The 25,671-nt window shown below is 43.1% G+C and overlaps 1 protein-coding gene across 1 annotated transcript in view; it reads left to right on the top strand.

Annotated features, from left to right (window-relative positions):
• The first annotated feature begins 1,928 nt into the window (after positions 1–1,928).
• LOC149321489 (protein Wnt-7a) overlaps positions 1,929–25,671 on the top strand; it is a 65,522-nt gene continuing 41,779 nt past the window's right edge. Inside the window, exons 1-2 of the mRNA XM_089523090.1 lie at positions 1,929–2,092; positions 4,569–4,795. Coding sequence (XP_089379216.1) covers positions 2,022–2,092; positions 4,569–4,795 — 298 coding nt within the window. The 5' untranslated portion in view covers positions 1,929–2,021. The remainder of the gene's footprint in view (positions 2,093–4,568; positions 4,796–25,671) is intronic.

Genomic DNA, 25,671 nt, shown 5'->3' on the forward strand with positions numbered 1-25,671 from the left:
CATGTATGTGGGGTTGCCAGATGCCGAAAACGACCTGAAGGGACACCGTTGCCATCCTCTGAGGCTGAGAGAGTGTGACCTGGTGGGTCCATTTGAGGACCTGGGGTCACCCTGCGCCACCCGGAGCCACCCGCCTTGCAGGAGCGCCCCCTCTCCCCCCCGCAACCCGACCCTTTTGTTGGGGGGGGGGGGGGCAGCAGAAGACCGTGGAAGAGAAGAGAGGGGAGTCCCGGTTGGGGCTGGAGAGCCAAGGGAAGAGGCGACACTTGGGGCTTTTTTGCTTTCTTTCGTGGGGAGGGTTTTCTCCGGCTCCTGCCTGGGAGTGTGGCCCCTAGGCTTCCTTCCCGTTCGCCCTCACCCCCACGCCACCCCCAACTTCCCCGCCCTTTGGCTCTGAGGCGCCCGAGGCACCCCTGAGGGATGCCTCTCCGGGGCTCTCTGAGGTCTGTCCCAAAGCAACCCAGGAAGGTGCCCTACCCAGAGTGGCCCCTGGAAAGGGAGGCCGAGAGGAAGGAGCCCCGAGCGAGGAGCGCCTGAGGCGGCCCAGGGAGGGAGCCCCGGTCTCCGCGCCGCCCCCTTTTCCCGCCTCGGTTATGATGGCTTCTCTGGGGCAAAGGGGAAAAAGGGCCCAGGTGGGTTGGGGAGGGGGCCGAAGAGACAGGCTCCTCTCAGGTGGACGGCGAAAGGAGGGGGAGGAGGAGAGTGGGGGGTCTCCCCGGAAAGATTATCCGCCTCCGTGAAGTGGAAATTGATCCGAAATTGATCCCAGGCTTTGAAGTGCCCCTCAGGAAGGGAGAGGGACCTGTCTGACTGTCTCTCTGTCTGTCTGTCTGTCTGTGTGGGGAGCGCCTCGATCCTTCTGCCTGTCTTTCCTTTCAGCAGAAACCCCGGGATTCATTCATTCTTTCTTTCTTTCTTTCTTTCTTTCTTTCTTTCTTTCCTTCTCTTTCTCTTTCTTTTCCTTCAGCTCTTTTTCTCTTTCTCTTTCTTTCTTTCCTTTCCTTTCTTTTCTCTTCCCTTCCCTTCCTTTTCTTTCTTTCCTTCCCCTCCCTCCCTCTTTCTTTCCTCTTTTCTTTTCTCTCCCTCCCTCCCTCCCTTCTTCCTTTTCTCTTTCTTCCCTTCTCTTCTCTTCTCTTCCCTTTCTTTCTTTTCTTTTCTTCTTTTCCTTTCCTTTCCCTTTCTTCCTTCCCTTCCTTCGTTCCCTTCCCCTTCCCCTCTCTCTTCTCTTTCTTTTCTTCCTTCTCTTCCTTCCTTCCCTTCCCTGGAGGGTGTTGAGTCCTTGGGTCCCTCACCCGCGTCTCCAGACCTCTACCCTTGTGCTCCTTTCCCGCCTCCCAGCTCACCTCCCTCCCACTCATCCACCTACCCAGCCTCCCACCCAGCCACCCATCCCTGGCTGGACTACTCCCTCCTCTGGCGAGAACACGCCCAAGAATAAGCAGAAGAAGCGAGAGAGAGGGAGAGCCTGATAGTAGTAAGCTTGAACCTGAGGGGAAACCTTTCTTCTTCTGCTGCTGCTGCTGCTGGTGCTGCGCCTGGCGCGAGGGGAGCGCGAGCGTTAAGCGGCGAGCCCCGCACAGCCCCCTGGGCGCTCTGGCAAGGGCTGCGTGTGACCGGCATACCAATCCGGAGTAGAGAGGCAGGGCAGAGAGAGAGAGAGAGAGAGAGAGAGAGAGAGAGAGAGACCCAGTGGAGGGCTCGGGTGCTGCTCTCTCGGGATTTACAAACACCCACAACGCAGGAGGCACGCTCCGGGTGCCCGCTTGGCTCTGCGCTCTTTTGACCCAGGCATTGCTGCCCAGCAGCGCACAAAGGAGGAGGAGGACGAGGAGGAGGAGGAGGAGGAGGAGGCAAGAAGAGAAGGAGGACGCGGTGGAGCAGGAGGAAGGAGAGGAGGAGGAGGAGGAGGAGTGGGGGGCTCCCAAAGAGTCATTTGGGAGCTGGATTCTAGATATCTATATCTACATCTATAAAGACACCGTTTCGCATGTTGATCTGAAACCCGACAACCACCGAGGAATATGAACAGGAAAACCAGGCGCTGGATATTCCACATCTTGTTGAGTCTAGGGATTGTCTATATCAAAATTGGGTAAGTCTCTCTCTCTCTCTCTCTCTCTCTCTCTTTCTCTCTCTCCGGTTGCCCCCGGCTTTTAAACGTAAACACGCGGCGCCCAACCTGTCCAGACCTGTTCGTCTTTTCCATCAACTTGGGGACAAAGTCGGAAAGAGGCTCTTCTTCTGGCTTTTATTTTCAGGAAAAACAAAAAACAAAATCCGAGCTAAGATTTATAGCCCCCCCTGACCTTCCCCTCCTGGCTGGTGCCTAGTTCCAATTAAATGCAAAGTGGGTTTTTTGTTTTGAGGGGGTGCGAAACCCTTTGGCTGGGGAGAGAGTCCTGCCGGAATAGCAACCCTCTAAGCGCTGCTTTCGAGGACCAGGGGCGCTTGGGTGGGCGGACGGACGGACGGACGGAGTAGGGGACAGGCAGTTTTGGGGTCGAGCGCTGCCTCCCTCTGCTCCTCTCCCGCCTCCTTCTGTTAAAGGCGGCTGGGGAGGGTCTGCAACTTCACACCCCTGCTCTAGACCGGCTTTCTGTTGTTGGGAGTTTCATATATTTATTTATTCTCGCTCTCTCTAGATAGATAGATAGATAGATAGATAGATAGATAGATAGATGTGTGTGTGTGTGTGTATTAGGTGATGGAGGTGGGGAATAGATTCATGTCCTCGCTGCTTAATACGGGCTCCACTTCAGGAGCGTGGCAAGAGCACTCTGCATATCCTCGCAGGCACCTTGAGTTTTAGACTGGCTTCTTACACAAAGGTGATGGTGTGGCCCTGGGAGTGTCTAGAGCACTCTGCACATGCTCGCAGCAGGCCCCGTGGGCTGGCGGACGAGGCAGAGGCGTCCGGAGCTCCCAGAGCCAGCGGGGCCTTCGGAGGGGCGCACCTGTGTGGAGCCGCTCTCTCTGCGGGTTGCCAGCATCGGCTGCAAGCCTCAAAGCCTCAACCGGAGGAAACGTTGCCCCGCTCGGCCCGCGCTGGCTGGTGAAGCTCCCTCTCCAGGACCTCGTGCCGCAGGGCCCATCGGGCGCAGTAGTGGCTCCAGTGTGGGACTACCGGCAGCCTTGCCCAAGGCTAGTGATGCTTCCATGGGCTGAGTCGGGATTTAAACCCTGGCTGCCAGAGAGAGATGCTCAAACCACTTCGTTGTGCTGGCTTTTGGGGCTTAACATTGCAGCGGCCATGCAGCCTGTAAGAGCTAGCTGGTTTGAGTGTTGGACTACGACTTTGGAGACCAGGGTTCAAATCCTATTCAGCCGTGGAAGCCCATTGGGTGACTTTGGGCAAGCCACACTCTCTCAGCCTCCTCAGGGGCAGGCAATGGCAACCCTCCTCTGAACAAATCTCGCCTCCTCCCAATAAAAGAACCCCATGATCTGGTGGCTTTAGGGTCACCATAAAACGACTGGAAGGCACCCAGCGGCGACCCTAACTCCAGCGCCCATTAACGCGTTAGTTATCCAAAACGTTTTAGGAGGAGATGCGGCTGGGAGAAAGGCAGGTGCAAGTTGGGTTGTAAAGGGGGCAAAAGCGCCTCGTGCGCAGGGAGGGCGCAGGCGGATGCCCCAAAGTGTCTGTCTACTTGCCTCTCTTTTTGGGAGGCTCTCTTGGTTCCTTACAAAGATGTAAGAGGGATCCGCGACCACTTGACCAGGCTTTGGCATCTCTCCTCTTTCCGCCGGCGGAGGAAAACGATGTTTTTGGTTCCTCTGGAGTATATGCCACCTGACATTATGACCAAACAGCAGGATGGGCGCCGGGGGGAGGGAAACTGCGGGGGGGGGAGGAGTAGCTTTGGGGAAACTACAACTTCCCAGAGACCTTATCTGTTGTGTCTGCCCCCAAGACATTTCCATCTTATGGCGACCCTATCTATCATGGGGGTTTCTTGGCAAGACTGGTTCGGAGGAGGCTTGCCCTTGCCTTCTTCCCCTGAGGAGGCTGAGAGAGTGTGACTTGCCCTAGATCACCCAGTGGGTGCTGGTTGGGCAACCCCAGGAGATGTAGTCTTCAGAAAGGAATTTCCTGAAGTTCTTGGGGGAAAGAAAGGCAAGATGAGCGCGTTCTTCTCTGATTCTTTGACTGAACTCTTGGGAGGCGGGGAGGGAAACAGGTGTCAGTCAGAACTTCCAGAAGAACGGTACAGCAGTCTCTCGAACAGGGGTTCCCAAACTTTGGTCCTCCAAGTTTTTTTGGACTTCAGCTCCCAGAAGCCCCATCCAGGTTGGTCAACTGTCAGTAATTCTGGGAGCTGAAGCCCAAAACATCTGGAGGACCCAAGTCTGGAATCGCTGCTCTAGAAGAAACTTCTGTCCCTCCTTTTTGGACAGATCAAGAGAGATGCAGGAGACCAAAAAGGCACCCACCTGCCACCAGTGTGTTGGTGTCTTGTTGTTTTTGTTCCCGAAGATCATGGTGGTCTGATCTACTTATTTATTTGTTTGTTTATTCTTCATGCTCTCCAACGTGCCTCCCTTCTTCTTTTTGTCCTCTTCGGCAGGGGTCTTTCCTCCGTGGTGGCTCTGGGAGCCAGCATCATCTGCAACAAGATCCCGGGCTTAGCGCCTCGTCAGAGGGCCATCTGCCAGAGCAGGCCCGATGCCATCATCGTGATCGGAGAAGGCTCTCAAATGGGCATCAACGAGTGCCAGTTCCAGTTCCGCAACGGGCGCTGGAACTGCTCCGCCCTGGGAGAGAGGACCGTCTTTGGAAAAGAGCTGAAAGTGGGTATGTTACTTCTTGACTCTCTCATCTGGTGGTGCCGCCATTGCTGCTGCTGCTGCTTTTGCCAGAGTTTTTGGGAGCCTGAGCTTCAGGGAGGGATTTCCAAACGAGGAGGGACAAGGGATGCAGTGGCATCTGTGGGACACTGCAGAGGAAAGTCATTTATTTCTCATACTTTTAGAGCCCAAGCTGTAAAAGGACCTGGCCTTCCTTTTTAACCTTCAAGGTAGGGGAGGCTGAGAGCCAAAGATCACCCACTGAACTTTATGGTGGCTGCAAGGATTCGAACCTGGGCCTTCCCAGCCCTGGTTCAACTCTCTTAACTCAGGAATGGGCAAACTGCTCCATTCATTTTGTGGTCCAGACTCCCCAAACCATCCTGGCCATGAAGAGGGATGCATTCCCTTTCCCAGAAGCCTTGCAGGCTTCAAAAAGTCTGCTTTTCAAAACCAGATATGCACTTTGAGGCTTTTTGGTGGCATTTTTGAGCTTGGAGGTTCCCAGTGGTAGAAAGCTTGACTACAAATCCACAGCAGTTGCCACTATCCCAAACTTAGTGGAAGTCAAGGAAGACCCTATGTAAACATCTCCTTCCCTATGGAACATGGGAAGCTTTAGGGCCTTATATTAATCTATTTAGAGTATTTGTACTCTGCTCTTCAGCCACAAAGGCTCTCAGAGCGGCTGACAGATTGTCAAGTTGACAGTTCCCTGCCCTTAGGTTTACAATCTAAAAAGACATGGCATAAAAGGAGAAGGCCTTATCCTTAGTGTGCAGCTCTGACTTTAAATATAGGTCTGATTAAAATGTTGGTTTTGGTGCCCTGATGCTCTAAAGGTGGGGCTTAAAAGCCCTAAAGGCACCATTTCCCATCTTGGATGCTAAGTACAGACAGCCCTGGTTGTATTTGGATGGGAGACCAAGTATGTATACCAGGTGCTGTCAGCTATATTTCAGAGGGAGGAACTGGCAAAACCACCTCGGAGTACCTTGTTATAAGTTGAGAGGCATTTTGAAAGTAATCATCCCAAGTCTTTGTTTTCTGTTAGTAGCAGAGTGCCATTTGCATATCTTAAATTGCTTAAATTCCTTCCTCCAGTTTTCACACCTCCTTCTTCCATATCTAATCCTGCTTTACATATGATATCTTCAGTGCAGGAGTTAAACAGATAAAATGCAGTCTTGCTCGATCCCCTTGCCAACTGGAAACCATTCATTTTCTCAGTATTCTGTCTTGATAGTAGCCTTTTGTCCTGAGTACAGGACAATCAAATGTTGTGACACACCCATTTCTTTAAAAGTCATCCATCGTCTTTCATGATCTACACAATCAAAGGCTTTGTTATAATCTATAATGCACAGTGATTTTCTTCGGAAATTCTTTAATGCGCTCCATTATGCAAAGTATGCTTGTAATATGATTCCTAGTGCCTCTTCTTTTCCTGTTTTGTTTTCTATATTGGGTGACAGATTTTAGTTAGGACTCAAGTAGATTCTTTCTCTGTAGCTTGAAGCAACACTGTTGGTATGCTATCTTTTTCTGGAGATTTATTTATTTTTTCCACATGCCCTGAAAGCAGCTTCCACTTCACTTTCTAAAACTGTAGGTTCATCTTCAAATGATTCTTCCTTGAATGAAGCTGTCATCCTTTAATCGATTGTATATGATTCTTCAGAGTATCATTTTCAATGTCCTTTTATTTCTACTTGGTCATGTAATAAATGAATCTGCATGGTGCAGTGGTTGGAGCATTGGACTATGGTTCTGGAGATCAGCGTTTCAATCCTGGCTCAGCCATGGAATTTCATTGGGTGACCATGGGCAAGTCACACTCTCTCAGCCTCACAGGAGGCAATGGCAAACCCCCTCTGAACAAATTCTGCTAAGAAAATCCTTTCATAGGGTCACCTTATGGCCACCATAAATTGGAAACATGTTCAAGGCACACAGTAACAACAACATGTAACGCATTCGCCTGCTGATTGTACAGCATCCCTACTCTTGGTACAAATTTCCTTTGATTTCTCAGATGTTGTGGAAGAGGTCTCTCATTCTTTCTTTTTTGTTGTCACCTTCTATTTCTTTGCAGTAATTATGATAGTTTAATAATAATAAGAATAACCACTGTAACAATATATTATAGTTATATAATACATTATAAATAATTATATGATTTCAACCATATTAGTCTCTTAAAAGGATATTCCCCATGATAGTGACTCAGTGTCTTTGTAACTATATGATTATGCTGGCTTTCACTGTATCTTTATCTTCTACCTCTCCGTTTAATTTGTAAGAAATATGATTTTATAATGTCATGACTATGAATGAGGGGAAACTCTTAATATCCCAGTCATTGTGTGCTTGCCATCGGAAAACATTTTCTGTATTTGTTGCCATTTCTGAAGACAAGAAGACATGTTAAAGGCTGTGTTCCAGGCATGTGATCATATGGTACTTTTTAATCCACCATCAAAATTGTGATGTATAATGGCATGAATTCCACTTTCAGAGGTGTGGAATGCATTGCATCTATAACTCCAGACCTGGGGATTTTTTGGAAGCAAGCCAATCCAAGTTCAAAGACTCTTCAGGAGTGAAGGAGCCTTGTCAGAGTTCTCTGGTAGCCTCAGGACAGAATGAGAAAATGACACTAAGAGACAGGTGTGCCCAAGGCACATCTGGGCAGGGCTCCTTGATTTGTTGAAAGTGCTTACCCAGAGACCCATCTAGTTTTAAACTGTCTGTACTTAAACGTGAATCAAAGTCAGTAGATGGTTGATCTAAAATAATTATGGACTCAATGCACTTGAGAACAGTCTTTTTTTTTTTTTTAAATAAAAAACCCCAAAGAAAGCAAGTAACAAAGAAAAGGACTTCTGTTGTTTCAGCTTCTTACTTTTTTCTTTGAAAGTGTAACAAGCAGGTAGCTCTTTTTAATGTAACAGAATGACAGGAAAAGTGCGGGATCTTCAGAATTTTTGAAAATCAGGCATTATTTTTCAAGCATTTTATTCCACAGCAAAGGCATACATACAAAATGTAAAGAGGGGTGCCAAGGAAACTCTCCCCTGATTTAATAATATTTTTAGTAAGAATAATGTCCGGATTATGTGTCACAATGGTGTGTGTGTGTGTGTAAGATACTACTTATATGTTTCAGACCATATGTGGTTATAGTTATGCTAGTTGTAATCACTAGGTAGGTTTACTGTAAATTGAAGAAAACAAACCAGGAACCATCTCCTAGCTTCGGCTTGCTTCCTCTTTGCCATCTTGATCATAATCTGATATTGTATGACCACATGTGTCCCGGTTTTCATTCATGAAATGTTACAAGGTATGAGTCTACCTATTCATTTTGCAATTGCTTATAGCTGGACAACAGTCATATGGCCTTCCAAGAGAAATGCTGTGTCCAAGAACAGCCTAAATGTATTACAAAAGCATAGCATCCTATTGTTTCAGGGGGAAAAAAGGGTTCAGAAGGGTTTGCCCTGTTACTGAGAATCACAGACACACTGGCTTTTGTACATGTATATAAATCTTCTTTTAGTATTTCTGACAGCACCTCGGGAAAAGCCTTGAAATGGTTCTGAACATGCCTGCAAGAGGCTTGGGTGCAGCTAGGAGCGAGAAAGTGCCCCTACTATCCTCTGAAACTATCAACTAATCAGCCTGTGTAACTGACTTAGGTCTTCCATAGTGACTTAATCAAAGAAACATTGCCCTGCTGCAGTTGCTAAAGCTTGGGAACTCATATTAATGTAAATACTTTCTGAAATAGAGATTTTTGATATATACTTATATAAAGTAATACTTTAACCAACTGGTTTATCTTGAGGTAAGTTTGCTACTAGAAGTTTCTCCATAGTGCTCCTAATATATACACATGCACGTAGACACAGACATAGGCACACACACACACACACATATATATCTCCAATCTTATAACACTAGAAACTTCCTGTAGCAAACTTACCTCAAGATAAAACAGCTGATTAAAGTATTACTTGGATACTTGTCATGGTACTCCTTTTGTTTTAAGAACTATTACTTAATCATGTATTTGAATAATGGCTTTTGTAATGCTTTCTCACTTTTCTTTAACTCAATCAAGTAATCAGAGTCCAAGTAAAGTTTCTGATGACATGCAGGTCCATGCTCCATGTGAAGTCAGACTCTCTGCTACATTGATCCAGGGCTTTGTTGGGCAGGCACTTCCAGGCATCTTCAAACAGAACATTTTCTTTCTTTCATATCCAAGATGGAACCAATATTCAATGTTTCAGGCTCAGAGCTTCCCTCTTTGCTTGTTGTTGTGAAAGCCCAAGTAGACATTATGCTAGGTTGGAAGATACACATTTTATATGCAACCCCCCCCCCCCACCCATCAACTAGTTGGCAAAAAACAACAACCATCCAACACACTCACTGGGATCCTAAAGTCACATCCCCTGCAGGGTGAAGTCCACCTTCTCAGGAAGTGTAATTGTTTGACATCAGAGGTATAGGAGAGAATGTTTCTCTTGTGGGTGTATCCATCATAGGGCTATGTATCATAGTGACTAGAACTATCCTCTTGGGATTTATGGAGTGCCCATCTCCCACTAGACCTGCTCAATATAAACATTGCAGCTGGTCTAATGCTACGTGGTTGGAACACTAACCTTTCTTTTCTGTAAATATGGTGTAACAATGAAATTATATTATTTGTTTTTTCAAGCTTCACGAGAATTAATTTCAGCTATGTTGTTGAATAACAATGCACGGTCTGAGCTTTAGTTCCTCTGAAATCAATGAAGCATTAGGAATGACTCATGTAAATCCCATTGATTTCAGTTGGACTGAAGCATGATTTATTTTGAATCTAACCCTTTTTGCATGAAATAAAAAATAAACACAACAAAAAGTTTTCAGATACAAAGACTTTGTTGTACCTTCCTCATCCACATGCCTAAAATTTGTTGCCTCTGACCTGATGAAGTCTAAAATAGTAATCTCTCTAGTAGGGTTTGTGCTAATTAGACTGCAAAAATAGATACAGGTCTGTCATGTTTCATTCACACATATAAATAATATTTGCACATGTGTGTGCATATGTGCCTTCAAGTTGCCTGTCAATTTTTAGGGTAATCTCATGGATTTCACTGGGTTTTCTCAGACAAGAAATAATCAGTGGTTTTGCCAGTTCTGTCTCCTGAAATATAGCATACATCACTGGGTATTCATTGGCAGTGTCCCATAATTGCATACCTATAATTGATTTCTTAAGATGTATGCTCAGTACACTATTACAGCAATTTCCTGGCCTCATTCTATGGAATCTTGGGATTTGTCATATCATAAGGTGTTTAGATTTTTCTGCCAGAGAACTCTAATTCTATAGTTTAAGGTGCATACTAGAGAATTCTAAATATTTCACTAAACTACTGATCCCAGGATTTCATAGGATAGAGCTATGGGGGTTAAAGTGGTTTCAGACTGTCAGAACTATACAGTGTGGATACACCTTTAATACCCTTTGAAATTCTCACAGGTTCCAAACTTCTTCTATTTTTTGCTTTTTGGTTGGTCTTATAAAGGTATCACTATTTTGTGAATTTTGAATATAAACAGTAGAAACAATTGTCTTCATTGTTAACTTCAGATATCAGTGAAGGAATCAAAAGTAAATGAGACTCAGCACAAGTGGAGTAGGAGAAACCAAGAGAGTAGGAGTTAGGATATTTCTCAAAGAATAAATTAGTAAGTAGTTTTAGCAGTGTAGAGTAAGAATACTGCTGATGTAACTTGTGTTTACATTTTGTCTTATTAGTGAGAGTATAAGAAATAGGATCTCCCAGATCTGAAGTGATAGGATGAAAAATGCACCTGGAAAACAAACAACAATCAAGAATACAGCAGAATATTAGTTATGAAAATTAAGTTATTTTGCACTTCTTTCAGCTATGAAATGGTGCAGCATACAGCAATACAATATAGCTTACATTTTACAAAGATGGCTGGAAAACCAGTAAAGTTCCAGTCTCTAAATATGCACATTTCATGCATATTAATATGACAGACAGATTCAATGCCCATAGTTAGGATGAGCCTTTATATCCTAGGGCATGCAACTTATGGCCCTTTTGGTGGTACCCACATACCCTGTTGACATATTCACCCACCCTCATTTGTGGCAAATGAAGGCTAATTTCATCCCTATGTCAATATATAGACAGCTCTTTTCCCACTGTTGTTAGCAGTGAGGGAAACAGTAGTCTATGGTCCCTTTCACATTACATGATTATAGCACTTTTATACCATTTTTAACTGCTACAACTACTATGGCATCCTGAGATTTTCAGCTTAATTCTTCACCAGAGCGCTCTTGTGTCTCACCAAACTACAAACACAAACAGGATTCAATAGGATGCCATCATGGCAACCAAGATGGAATCATAGTGCTATAAATGGGTAGTCTAAACGGGCTCTTTGTCAGGTTGCTGAAGTGTTGTTGCATACTAGCATTTGTCATCTCATGTATACCACCTCCAGTACTATTGTAAAATTTCCCAGATAAGAGATGCCAGCCAACAAGCAACATGAAGTTGTTAGTGTAAAGATAGAGTTTTCTGGGAGTTTCTCCCACAGAAGTCCCATTGAAAAGAAGGAATGTAACTTGAGTATAGTCCATTTTGTGGCTCCCTTTCATTTCATTAAGACTAACTAGGTGAAGAGAATTTCCCACTGAGGAGGTACTCCAAATCCCTTTGACATGAAAAATTTTAATTGTTCAGAATTTAAAATAAGGCAATTGTATAATTTCCCCTGCTCTAATCACAGTCATTTGAGTATGATTAGCATCTGAAGCAATTAATATTACGAGCAGTATCTCCTAACTTGGCTCCTTCCAGATGTGTTGTACTACACCTCTCATCTTCCCCAGGTGCAAGGTATTTTTTTAAAGAAATTGTTTCTGAGTGTCCATTTTCTTATTCAAATGGTTTACAAGTGGAAGCTTCTCTGCATACAACTGAAAAAAGAAACAAGATGTTTGCAAATACATTTATGCACATTTTATCCTAGCATAAAATGACAAAGAAATGCAGTAGCACCTTTGAGACTAGCAGGGAAGAATTTAGTACTGTCACTTAAAAAAATACTTTGTCTAGCTAGTATGGCAATGCAACCCCCACCATCCAAATCCCAAGAGTTTCCCAAGATTTATAGTCAAGCATATCTGGAAGGCACTGATTGTATTTTTTAGCCATGCTCTCTTGGAACAGTATAGACCGCCATCTTGAGGGGGAGAGAAGCAGGCCAGCAACAACAGGCCTCTGCCTGCCAAGAAGACAAGCCCTCCTCCTGACCACCATCTTGCTTGTCTTATTGCATGTTGTTGTTATGATGTCTTAATTTTTATTGATTCTGTGAACCGCTTTGATCACCTCAGAAAAGCGGTATAAAAATAAAACATATTATATATTATTATAGAAAGCTATAGATCCACCATTCCAATTTCTCATAATCAGTTAGGCCACAAATCTGATTTGCATAAGGTTAGTAATTTCAGTTTGCGTCTGAAGCTACTCTAATGTGCTGACTCTGAAATGAGGATATTGCAAAAAGACGACTTTACTAAAGCATATTACTGTTATTCTGCAGTGGAAGAAATGCAGGAAGCATACTAACCACATTGAAGGGTATTTTGTTCTTGGTTTACAAGGATTCACCTACATAACTTTAGTGCCTCACCAGACTACCAATAACAGAATTCCATAGGATGGAACCATGATAATTAAATTGAATTTATAGTGCTATATTTGTATAATGTGAAGGAGCCCTATTGACTGGATTCAGGAGAATAAATCCAAGAATATGTACTAGTCATGATCCCTAATGTCCTCTGAGATTTAGGTGCCAGCAACTACATGGGGTGGCCATTGTATTTAAACCCTGTTGTGCTCTAGAGGAATCTGGGAGTTGTATTACTACTGCTGCTACTACTCCCTTTCTGGAAGCAGACTGTTTCAGAAAGCATCATGAGTGTGGGTACGAGGAAATAGACAGAGGCAGGAATTGGTGAATTAATGGCACATCAAGGTTTACAGTAGCAGAAGGGGAGAGGAAAGAACTGGACCCCATGAATCGAAATCTCTTGAGTTGGCATTATGGACTTGGATCTGATTCATATTCATATACTTATTATTTTAACAAACAGCATCAAAGATCTCCAGTTGATGAGGCTAAACAAGCATTATAATATATACCAAAATCCTTTTAAAAGAAGAAAGAAAGAAAATAAATAAAACCAATTATTAGAAGTTACTAAACTATTAAAACAAGTTATTCTCTTATCTTAAGAATTTTGCATTAGGATAGCTGCCCTCTATAAGGAAGCTGAGTGACTGAGCACATGATTTATATACAGAAGGTCAAACATCAAATTTCTAGCATCTCCAGTTTTAAGAAAGAATTAGGCAGAAGATGACAGGGAAAACCTTTACCCAAGAATCTGGAGAACTGCTGGCAGTTAGAATAGACTGAACTAGCTTAGACTGAATAGCAGTCTGACCTAGTATAAAATATCTTTCTTTTCATAGCCATGTTAGTCTGGAAAATAAGTATGCAAAGGGATCTTGTAGCACCTTTGAGATGAAAAGAAAGAAGTTGGTAGCATGAGCGTCCTTAGACTTGAGCCTATTTCCTCTGATGCATGTTTGCAAACATGCATCAGAGGAAGTAGGCTCCAATCTATGAAAGCTCATGTTCTAACTCAAAAAAAGAACTTCTTTCTTTCAGTTAGTCTCAAAGGTGCTATATTATCCCTTTGTATACTGATGGCTTTCTGTGTTATTCATAATAATAAAAGAGGACATATATTTCTCTGTCGGAACTGTACCATAAAGAACATGAAACTTAGTTGCATGAAGCAAGGCATGCCATATTAACATAACTTTACAACTCTTTACAGGGATTGATTGGTTGTAAAAATATATTATATAATGTAATTTAATTTAAATGTGTTTGTACATATAAAGCCTGCAGTATCATCTTCAGTCACTAGGTAGTACACTTCCTTAAGCAGTACATATCTTTTAAATCAGTACAGTTTTAAGCCAGGGGGAGTGGAATGAAGGACTGATTCTGGAATGGATATGGGGTGGACATAGGCTGTTAGTTTGCATGCCAGTTAGGTGATTAACTTCTTATGGATTTTACTTTGAACTTTAAAAGAGCTTATTCAAGGTGTTTGGCCTTATTTGGAGGATAGGTTTCAGCACTTTGCATAGCCCCTTTAAAATTCAGATGAAAGCCCAGAGTGGATTCTCCGCCTCAAGCCATGATGTCACCAGTGACTATGTCTTCACTCAAAACATGTGAGAACACCGTGTCCTGTTCTGGCATGTAGGTACCTTTTTTGAAGGATCACAATAAGGACTATTCCAAGCCATGCAAAGGTAGATACTTTCACTAGTAATGAATAACTAAGATAAAAGAGGACACCATAGTGCATAGAGAAGAATCTTTAGTATATGTAGTATCCATACGTTTATTGGTGTACACATATTACAGGCATAACTAGGACACAATGAAGTGATACTGGAGCTCTCTGGTGTGGTGGTGCTCGTGAACCAACTGTATGATTTGCCTCTGATGGAGATTTATTTTGACCAGGCAGGCCCAGCTCCATCAGGGCTAGCCTGAAGAAGAAGAGCCCTCCCTCCAGTCCATCTGCCTTGGTCCAGGCCTCAGAGGGAGAGAAGTACCACTGGACCTCATCCCCTCCCCCTCTCCCCATTTCCTTCTCCTTTTGTGTCATGTCTTTTTAGATTCGAAGCCTGAGGGCAGGGAATCGTCTATTATCCCCTCTGTTGTAAGCCGCCCAGATTCCCAGTGATTGGGCAGCATATAAATAAATCCTATTATTATTATTATTATTATTGGTGTCATAGACAGTCATAATGACTAATGAAATGTCCCTGTAATCCTTAGGACTGCTCTTGAACTCTTGGGAGATTTTTAGCCTAATCCAAAATACAGTTTAACTGATGTATTGCTTCCATAGCCATAGCCACTTCAGTGCAATTTGAATAGATTTGAATCCAAGTATTTATGACCATCCATACTTAATGAAATCTCCTATGTGCGCACATGACTTTGGCTTACAGTTTAAATCACCCCCCCCCCCCCAGTGTTGGGTGTATAATCTTCACTAATTTAATTTATTCTTTTAAAATAGTATATGTAATGTTATTTTAAATCTAATGGTCCATCATAAGAAGGGTAATAATGGTTTGTGGCAATATCAGTGTGGTTTTAATCTTTCACTGCTGTAAATGATTCTATCAGATTTACAGAAATATGGGGCATGTGAATATCTGGTCCAATTAATTAGAAGTGATTTTGATGATATTCTAACTTGAAATTACACAACGGAATTCTTTCAGCAAAATACTATATGGTAATCCCATTACAATTTGAATGGGCATGGGACATGAATTTTATTAGAATGGTTGACCAACTGTGTGGTTGGGTGACTCATTTATTAAAGAAATCATAACTGTCAGTCACCATCAAAGGTTGATGGACTCCACTTTGAGATGATTCACACAGAGTTGACTTATTGCACATTGAAACCTGGCATGAAAATAATTAGTCTGTATACAGCTCTGGAGACCAGAGTTTAATGCCATGAAACTCACTGGGTGACCTTGTGCAAGTCACATGCTCTCAGCCTCAGATGAAGGCAATGGCAAATCTCTGAACAAATCTTGCCAAGAAAACCCCATGATAGGTTCATCTTAGGGTTGCCATAAAACAGAAATGACTTTAGGCAGCAGCAGCAGCAGCAACAACATCAACAATCTTAAGTTTCATACAGAAATAGTCACTGATCACATGGCTGCTAATACATGTCACATCAGTGGAAGAACATGAGGAAAGGTTGGCCATTTATTTGAACTGAATGCAATAATCTCAATCCACTCTAAACAAAGTAAAATGAAGTTCCTGGGACCAAGCCATGCTCTTAGAATGGAAATGCCACCCTCCCCTCTCCCCCCTGCAAAAAAAAAAAAAAAAAAAAAAAAAAAAAAAAAAAAAAAGAAGGAAGAAGGAAGAAGGAAGATAAGTGGAAAATGTTTATTGTCATGGAATGTGTATTGATACATTAACATTGCAACAATAGTGTATTATATATATTATATGAAACTACAATGTCAGTACAGATGTACATTTGAATAATAATAATAATAATAATAATAATACTAATACTAATAATAATAGAGTGGGGAGAAGGGAAATGCCACCAGAGAGATGGAGTACAATATTGTACTACAAAGATGAGATGGTTTCTGGGAATTAGAGTGGTGTCTTCCATGTGTCTTTCACTCAGGGTTTTCCATGTTGGTGGTGGCATTGATTTCACTCAGGGTTTAGGCTAACCATAAAAGGAGCTGTTGAAGGTTCTGGGCCCTAGCCCCCAAATGGTTTCAGCACCTTGGATAGCTTTGATTGGTGCAAATAACATTTATTTCCAGAGGGCATTTCACTGTCTTTTGTTCCTTCTTTGACAGTACAGTAGAAAATAAGCATAGAACCCTGTATCACCTTTCACTACACTTCACTTTATGTATGCTTAGCTAAGTATCAGAGGTGCTAAGGAACCCTTTTAGTGAATTGCAAAGATGTGTATCAGGACACTGGCAAGAATGCCCAATGTACCTTGGGACTGATGTGCACAGGTACACAATGCACAGAGCTACATGATGTGCATCAGTGATCTATATGCATTGGTGCATTAACCACATCACTGTGTGATATGAATCGATGCATGCTGCACATTAGTGCATGATGTCAATTCGTGAACAATGCACATTCTTATGCAGTGAACATCAGCACACCATCCACATTGGTGTATGATGCACATTGGGCAACTTGCTAATTCAGCTACCTAGTAATGTAACAGCAGCTCTCTGTTGGAGCATGTCCAGAGCAGGGTGACCCAAAAGGTGAAAGATCTGGAAACTGTGCTCTATGAGGAGTGGCTTAGGGAGCTGAGTATGTTTAGCTAGGAGTAGAGAAGGTTAAAAGGTGACAAGATAGCCATGTTTAAATATTTGAAGGGGTGTTATATTGAGGATGGAGCTAGATTGTTTTCTGCTGCTCCAGAGAATATAACCCAGAGCAATGGATGCAAGCTACAGAAAAAGAGATTCCACCCAAACATTAGGAGGAATTGTCTGACAGTAAGAACTATTCAACAGTGGAATATGCTGCCTTGGAGTGTGGTGGAGTCTCTTCAGAGGTTTTTAAACAGAGGCTGGATGCCCATCTGTCAGGCGTGCTTTGATTCTATGCTGCTGCTTCCTGCATGGCAGGAGATTGGACTGGATGGCCCTTATGGTCTAGTCCAACTCTATGATTCCACGATTCTAGTTTTCTACTGGATACAAACATTACAAAACTACTCAGTTCTAATTGCCATGTACCTAAGTCCAATTATGAAGATGCAAAGCTGGTCAATAATTTTAATATTCAGTCCCCATGCAGTTTGAATGGGTTTTATAATTTAATAAAATAGAAAGAAGAATATTATTAGTCACCAAAGGAAGAATACGTCACTATCTAATTATTAGGATGCATTCTCAAATTGCAGCATTTCAAGGGGAACCATACTCTCTTGACAGAATGTTTTTTTCTCCTGAAACTGAACATAGAACAGCATCAGATGTGAAATCAGAACCTGGTTCTTCATTTTGACAAAATTTTATATACAGGGACATCTGTTTAGTCCCTTCAGCCCCTCTACTTTGTTCTTGTGACCATCATCTGCTATAAGGTATGACCACTGAAATGGCTTCACATTGCATCATTGGCTTTTCTTGGTGATGGTGACTTTTCTGCAGTCAGCTTTCAAAGAAGCTACATGGGGGTCACTCATAGAAAACAAGTTAGATCAACCTCACTTGCCCTACATTTGTGTTATTTCTGTGTTTAAATTATGGGGAGGGGGCTGAGGCCTTTTTCAAGAGGGGGGGTTTCAGCTGTTTTAAGAAGGCTGCCATGTAGTATGTGTTACGGCTAAATTTTCTGGAAGGCATGTGAATTTCCAGAGCCTGGAGTAGTTACTTTTTAAAGTCTATGATCTGCAGAATCTCTTTGAATTTGTGTATTGGGAAATTCTAAGCATTTTTGTCTAGAAAAGTAAACTTTTTCAAAGATCTCCCACACCGTTCCCTTCAAAATTTGAGCCCTGTAGTACTAGAAACTCCACCGGAACAGAAGGAGTTGGAAAGAGCCAAACATATTTCTATTCCATCACAAGACTGGGATCTATGAATGCTAAGGTTGAGGAACAAGCAATATACAAATGAAATTGAAAACAAAACAAAATAAAACTTTAACTGGTGTTTCACTGCAATGCAACTACAAAAAGTTGAGATTTGATATGCAAACTGGCTGCATGAATTCTCCTTTAAGTATAATATGCTCACACTGTGTAGATTTATTTTCAGAGCAGAATAGTGTTGTTTTTAGAAAATGAACACTAATTATGTTTTCTCCAGAGCTTTTGGAAATGCTTTTTTAAAGCAACAACTTCCAGAATCCACTTCTGCCTAGCCAGTGGATTCTGGTAGTATCTAAAGTGGTTTTGACCTCAGTGGAATCTGTATAGGGATGTAAATAATTTATGTATATGGCATTTTGTATCTACAGAAATAGAGGCACAGAAAACTTGTATTTTTTTTCCTTTTTTTCCTTTTTTGTTTTAATTTGTTTTTGTTTTTTTGGTAGGCAAGAAAGTTTTCTTGCAAAAGCAGAGGCTAGGCTGGAAATTTGGCACTGTGTATCTAAAAGCCAACATGACGTTTTACGCCAAAGAGTCAATCTTCCCAGGCAGTGGCTGTCATAGTTAGATAAAAATATTGCCCTAAGGTCACTTTTGCAGGAATTCTCATTTCATACCTGCCTTCAAATGTATCTTGTGAGTACATGTTTTAGAGAAACAAAAAGATTACATTACACTATGTTAGAGGGGTTAGGAGATCTCTTTCATGCCTGCAAAAGTTATACTTATAGCTCTCTCTAAAAGAAAAAGAAAGTACAGTACAAACAATAACAGCAGCAGCAGTGTTCTGACACAGTGTCATGGAGGAGTCAAGAGGTATACTGGAGAAGCCATTTTCCTGAAGTGGAAAATAATAGTTTGTGATTATTTATGTTTTAGAAACAGAACAGCTTTAAAAAGATTAAGTGTTCAGTACAGACGGTTACATTTACATCACAATGCAGAGAGACAGTGTGGTGAAGTGTGGTGAACTAGGCGTTCTGGAGACCAGGATTTGAATGCCTGTTCCGCTATGGAAAATTACTGGTTAATCATGGCAAGTCACACTTTCTCAACCTAAAAGCAAGAAGCTAATGGCAAATCCTTTCTGAAAAACTGTGCCAAAAAAACATCTAGAATAGGCTTGCCATTACCTTGGGTCAACTTAGATGCACAGAACAACAAACATTACTATATTATGCCTGTTGACTCAGAAGTAAGTTCCACTGTATTGAATAGGATTTACTCTCTTTAGGACTGCACATTTGAAATGAATGGTTGTAAACATGTGAAACTCTATGCTAGATTGTGACCATTGTCTTTGGCATTGTACCTTACATTTCCCTTCTGATTTTGCATTGTTGCCATTTTTCCTGAAGGGTTGTAAATGGGAAAATTTAGATTCATGCATTGAGATTTACAAAGCAGGCAACAGTTGCATGGCTAATATTTCTGAAAGGTAGCATATCTCACTGAGAACTGTTCTTCTATTTGATTCTACAAGCTGCAAAACAGACTCCCCACCTCATGTAGTGATTTCAGTGACATCATGTAATGAGTGTTCTGCACCTTGTAGGACCTGACTATTTATCAGAGCAATGGGCATTTTGTATAACTTCCAAGGCCACCATTTTTTACTGTGCTGGCTTTGCTTAATGACCATGTCTGGAATGGATGATGGAAGAGAAAGAGAGAGATACAGATAATGTGGGAAAAGAAAGGTTTTCATCTCCAGTTTGCTCTCTATGAATTATGACTTATATAGAGATGTGAAATAATGTACTTTATGGCACATAACTGGCAAGCTCTGCTGGATTTTCCATCTTTTTATTTTCACAATCAATGTATAATTCAGCACATGTCTCTTTAGATAACTCCCTCTCTGACCTCTTGGCTTTAAACAGCAGAAAATACAACACATGTTTTCCAGAGAGATAATTACAAATTTGTCTCTTTCTTTAATAAAATTCCCAGAATATCTCATCTATGACACAGCTGCTTCAGTGATGCTAAATATTTTCTAAGCCCCATGTCTACTGTGATAGCAGTTGTGCTACTTAGCAACAATACTCCCCCCTCCTTTCATTTCTCTTTTCATAATTGAGACTTGTCTGTACAAGGCCCCAGTAAGGCTATTTCCCAGTCAATCCTTTGTATGTTTTTTTTTAATGTCTGGAAATTCAGTAGAACGTATCCCCAATTTTTACTGAAACTGGGGTGGATGGAGGGGTGGGGAAGCCAGTACAAGTTACTGGGCCCTTCAGCCTGAAAAGGGGCCCTTGGCCTATGTTCCATGTGTTCTTCTTTCTCTTTCAGTATTTGTTGATTATTCTTGACATAATTATAAAATAAATGAAATTCAAAGAAAACAATAATGATATACAAAATTCTGTGTTACATGGCATAAACTATTTTTTATTGTCTACCCTTGCTGCAAGAAAGGGCAGAACTGAGGCCCAAGTGAGAGAAAGGGAGCGGTGGGTCAGCAAAGGAACACAGTCAGGCCTTTTGGCAACCAACAAGGAACATGAAGATGTTAGTGTAAACATAGCTTTCGGGCGGGTTACGGGGTTGAGACGGCCATGGTCGCCTTGGTTGATGATCTCCGTCTGGGCATCGACAGGGGAAGCGTGTCCCTGTTGGTGCTCTTGGACATCTCAGCGGCTTTCGATACCATAGACCATGGTATCCTTCTGGAACGCCTGGCAGAGGTGGGAATCGGGGGCACTGCGCTCCAGTGGTTCCGGTCCTACCTCTCTGGGAGGTTCCAGATGGTGCAGCTGGGAGACGTGTGCTCCGATAAGAGGGCCCTCACAACTGGGGTCCCTCAAGGAGCCATTCTGTCTCCCATGCTATTTAACATTTACATGAAACCACTGGGAGAGATCATCCGGAGACATGGGGCGCGGGGTTATCAGTACGCTGACACCCAGATAGTCTTCTCTATGTCTCCGACTGATGCAGTGACCGAGGATGGCGTCTCTCCTCTCGTGGCATGCCTGGAGTCAGTAATGGGCTGGATGAGGAAAAACCGACTCAGCCTGAATCCAGAGAAAACGGAGGTACTCGTGATAGGTTCCCCTGGTCCAGGAATGGCGGTGGTTCCACCTGTCCTGAACGGGATCACGCTTCCTGTGAAGGACTCCGTGCGCAGTCTGGGGGTGCTTCTTGATTCGTCGCTTCACCTAACATCTCAGGTGAATGCGACGGTCAGGAAATCTGTTATCAGCTTCGGCTCATTCGCCAGCTGCGCCCATACCTGGCCCAGAGGGACCTTGAAACGGTGGTACATGCTCTGGTAACCTCTAGATTGGATTTCTGCAATGCGCTCTACATGGGGCAACCCTTGTATCACACTCGGAAGCTACAGTTGGTACAGAATATGGCGGCCAGGCTGGTCACTGGTACTTCCAGGACCAGCCATATTACACCAGTGCTTGAAGAGCTGCACTGGTTGCCTATTCGCTTCCGGGCACAGTACAAGGTGTTGGTGATTACCTATAAAGCCCTACATGGCTTGGGCCCAGGATACCTGAAGGACCGCCTCTCCCCATACATTCCGCCCTGCACCCTCAGAACTTCTGGGCAGCAATTACTTAAGGTCCCTGGGGACAAATTCTCTTTATTATTATTTTATTATTATAGAGTTTGCTGGGAATTTCTCTCATAGAAATCCCATTGAAATGAAAGAGTTTTGTGGGAGGAGCAAACAAAAGGGGTAGGTGGGAGGGTGACATCAGAAGAAGTCACTGGTGAAATATGAGACCTCAAATGACGGTTGCAGCTGGGAAGAGAGACCTAGAAGGGATCCCAACATGGCCTCAGCTGCCTGGAGAAGAAGAAGCAACAATAGCAGCACCTCAGACTCCATGACTTAAAAGTTAAAGGTTTTGCCTTGACATGAACTGTAGGAGGTGGTGCTTATCTCCATTACTAAGCTAAAGAGCCAGCATTGTCCAAAAGACATCTCCCTGGTCATGTGGCCAGCCTGACTGCATGGAACATTGTTACCTTCCCACCAAAGTGGCACCTATTTATCTACTTGCATTTGCATGCTTTTGAACTGCTAGGTTGGCAGAAGCTAAGACTAGTGATGGGAACTTACTCCATCATGTGGCACTTGGGCCTTGAACTGCCAACCTTCTGATCTTACAATCATCAGAAATGGCATCTTAACCACTAAGCCACTGTATCCTGACTTAGACACTCACAATTCTTCACCAACTCCTCTGCATGTGAGAACAGCTCCTGAACATCTTTTGGCTGCTCTGCCACATCACCAAGGGACATGTGATGTGGCAGAAGCAGACTCTGAGTGCAGACCAAAGAATGATATTAGCCAAGTGGCTAGTGGGAAATGGACTATCTGTGCTTCCTCCCCCAAAGACTGAATAGACTTTGTGAAAACTTCTGTCCTCCAGTTTTTTCACTGTGGCCCAAATCAGTGGCTCTGATTGAAATGAGCAGGATTTGTTTGAAAATGCTGTAGATATGGCTATAATTTGGCTGCAAATCTCTATTATATGTAAACATTTAATCCATATTTATCTAAAGAGCCAAATTCATAGAAAGAACTGAGGAGAGTGATGTAGTGTTGAACTTCAAATTCCCACATGGCCATGAAGCTTTGGGTGAGTCTGTCTCTCAACTTAACCCATCTCACAGGGTAGTTGTGAGAATAAAAATGGGGTGGAAGACTCTGTAAGCCTCTAGGCTGCCTTGAGCTGCTTAGAGGAGTGGTGGAATGTAAATATGTATAGCAATAGTAGCAGCAGCAGTAGTATTATACTTGCTTCTCTTGGCTCCACCCTCCCCCTTTTTGGTCATGTTTTTAAGTGATGAACAATTTTGTTCATGCTGGAAAAGTTTTACATGCTTGGCTTGTATATTAGCATGGAACTCAGTTGCACTGTTATTTTTAAGGTAGATCTCATACAACATGACTGTAGAATCTTCATGTGGTTCAAGGAGGATGGACAAGCAAGAGCTTAGGTTGGATCAGCCAGGGCAAGAAATTAAAATTGGATATGGCTAGCAAACTGAGACTTAGGCGGGTTACAGACCGCCCGTTTGGGGCGGGCTGCACCCGCCCCTTTCCCCAGTGTATCGGGGCCTCAGCTGCCAGACCAGCAGCCTCCGAGGCCCCGATCCGCTGCTTTGCAGGCTGTGGGGAAGCGGCAAAAGGCCGCTTCCCCGCAGCCTGAAAAGGGGTGTCCTTGGGGCTTCAAGCCCCAAGGACACCCCGCGGGGGCGGGGAGGAGGAGAAAAGGGCCGCTTGGCCCCTTTCTCCCTTGCTTCGCTGGGCTCAGCCATCTGAAGGTTGCGCCCAGTGATGCAAAGTGGCGCTACAAACCAGGAAGGAGCTCCGAAATGGAGCTCCTTCCTGCTCTGCGCTAAGGGCGCACTAAGCGCCCTGGCGCAGAGCAAGGACGTCACATCTGCGCCGCCCCGTATAGAGGCGGCGCGGTCGTGATGTCCTCATGGTGGCGGCCGTGTGGAACGGCTGCTGCCATTTTGTACACGCAGAGTGCGCACTAGGGTTAGGGGGGTGCGGAAGCACCGCCCATTTCTAACCCTAGTACGCGCTCCGTGCGTACTTTCCTGCCCGTTTGTAACGGGCCTTAGTCAGTCCAGAAAACACAGAGGTGATGTTGGCCTGCAGCTAAACTAATTGAAGATTGGAAGCGTGGCCTTTTTGTTACAGGGTGCACTCTGTTTGTCTCATCATCACTCTGGCCACATACCCTCCCTTAAGCTCCCCAGAAAGCCAAAGCCCTTTATTTGACAAGAAAGCATTCTGAGGAATGGTCATGTCAATTAGTAGGCTCCAATGGTGGAGAAGTTTAGTGTGTTTCCCAATGCCCAAAGAGGGTAGAAGTGCCATCAACTCTAAGTGGTTTGCAGGGGCAGCTAGTGGCTCTCATGTCAGAAGGGTGGTCAATCCACTATGGGGTTTATTATGAACTTTAAATGCACTATTAAAGGTGCTGCACTATATTTCCACAATAGTTTATTATCTTGGATAGTTCCTTTAAGGTTCATACTAAAACCAGAGTGGATTAACTACTCCATTGACATAGATGTCTCCTGCCACTGCTGTTGATTCATCTATGACAGTGTAGTTCTTTTCAGACACCAGATCTTCATCCAGATTTCCACCCTCTTCCTCCACCATTTTTCTTATTCTCCTCTCTCCTCTTGCCTGCTGTTTGTGGGCATAAGAAGCAATGGAATAATGGCAAGGGAGGAAAAATGTCTACAGCCAATATTTATGCCTTGAAATATTTTAAGGTGTTGAATTTATGTTTTTGGAAAAGTCATGCTTTTAGACTACAGCAAGCAAAGTAAAAATAAAAATAAAAATGAACATTTCCAAGTTAGGAGTGAATTACAATTTGTTTAATTATTTCTGATTGCTTTTCAAATAGCTAGGTTTATAACTTAGTGCTGGGCCTGTTGCTGAATATATTGTGGATTTCTTTTGTTGATGTGTCCTGGGGAAAAGGAGATTGATTGCGGATAATAGACAAAGTAGGAATTTATTGCAGCCCTTACCCTTTCCATCTCTTGAAAATTTCTTTTAGATTACAGCCTTGGGGCTCTTGTTGTTTTGAATTTTGGGGGCTTCTCTGACATCTTTATGACATTTAAGCATTTTATCTGCTTATGCCTTGAGCATTCAGATAAAGTGGGATGTGAAACTTTTAATAACAGGAGACCCAGCAACTATGGTGAAACTGACCACCTGTCTAAGGAAAGGCAGGCAATTAGTGAACAACTTCTTATGAAAAGAATGCTTGTTTGGAATGTACAAAGATGCATAATATTAACTCTTGCATTAGTGACTTTGTTACATGACTGAGAGTCAGTGGGGTGAAGTGGTAGGAGTTTTGGACTAGGTCTCCAGGAGACCAGGGTTCAAATCTGTACTCTGCAATGGAAACCCACTGGGTGACCTCTCAGCTTCAGAGGAATGATCTGACAACCCCCCCCCCCTCTACCCCCAACAAATCTTGCCAAGAAAACCCTGTGATAGGTTTGCCTTAGGGTCGCCAAAAGTCAGAAACAACTTGAAGACACAGAACAATAAACAAAATCAGTAATAAAACTTTACATAAATATGGCAACTTCTTTAACAGACAGTGCAATCCAATACCTGTCTACTTGGAAGTAAGCCACAATGAGTTTAGTGGGCATTTCATCCAACTACACATTTGTAGGAATGCAAGTATGACAATATAATCTTCAACACATTGTTTTGGGACTAAATCTTCTGAACAGCAAGGAACATTTTCAGTAAAATTTAAATAATAGCAGTCTGTACCTTAAAAAAAATCAATGACAGTGCATATATTTCAGGGATTCTCAATTTACATCACAATAATTTTGTGTGGTTCTCTGCTCAGCAACTCACAGGTGGCTTCAGAAAGTCAGTGCTTCTCATTGTAATTTAAGTGACTTATACTCATATCACTAGTTCACAAAGATGGCATAAGAACATAAAATACATATATAACAAATCCATAACTAAGAGCTCTGCAGGATCAGTGTACCCTGGC

Source organism: Sceloporus occidentalis, unplaced genomic scaffold (assembly GCF_023333645.1).
Source record: "Sceloporus occidentalis isolate IW3139 unplaced genomic scaffold, rSceOcc1.0.p SCAF_1, whole genome shotgun sequence".
In the NCBI taxonomy this organism is placed as follows: Eukaryota; Metazoa; Chordata; class Lepidosauria; order Squamata; family Phrynosomatidae; genus Sceloporus; species Sceloporus occidentalis.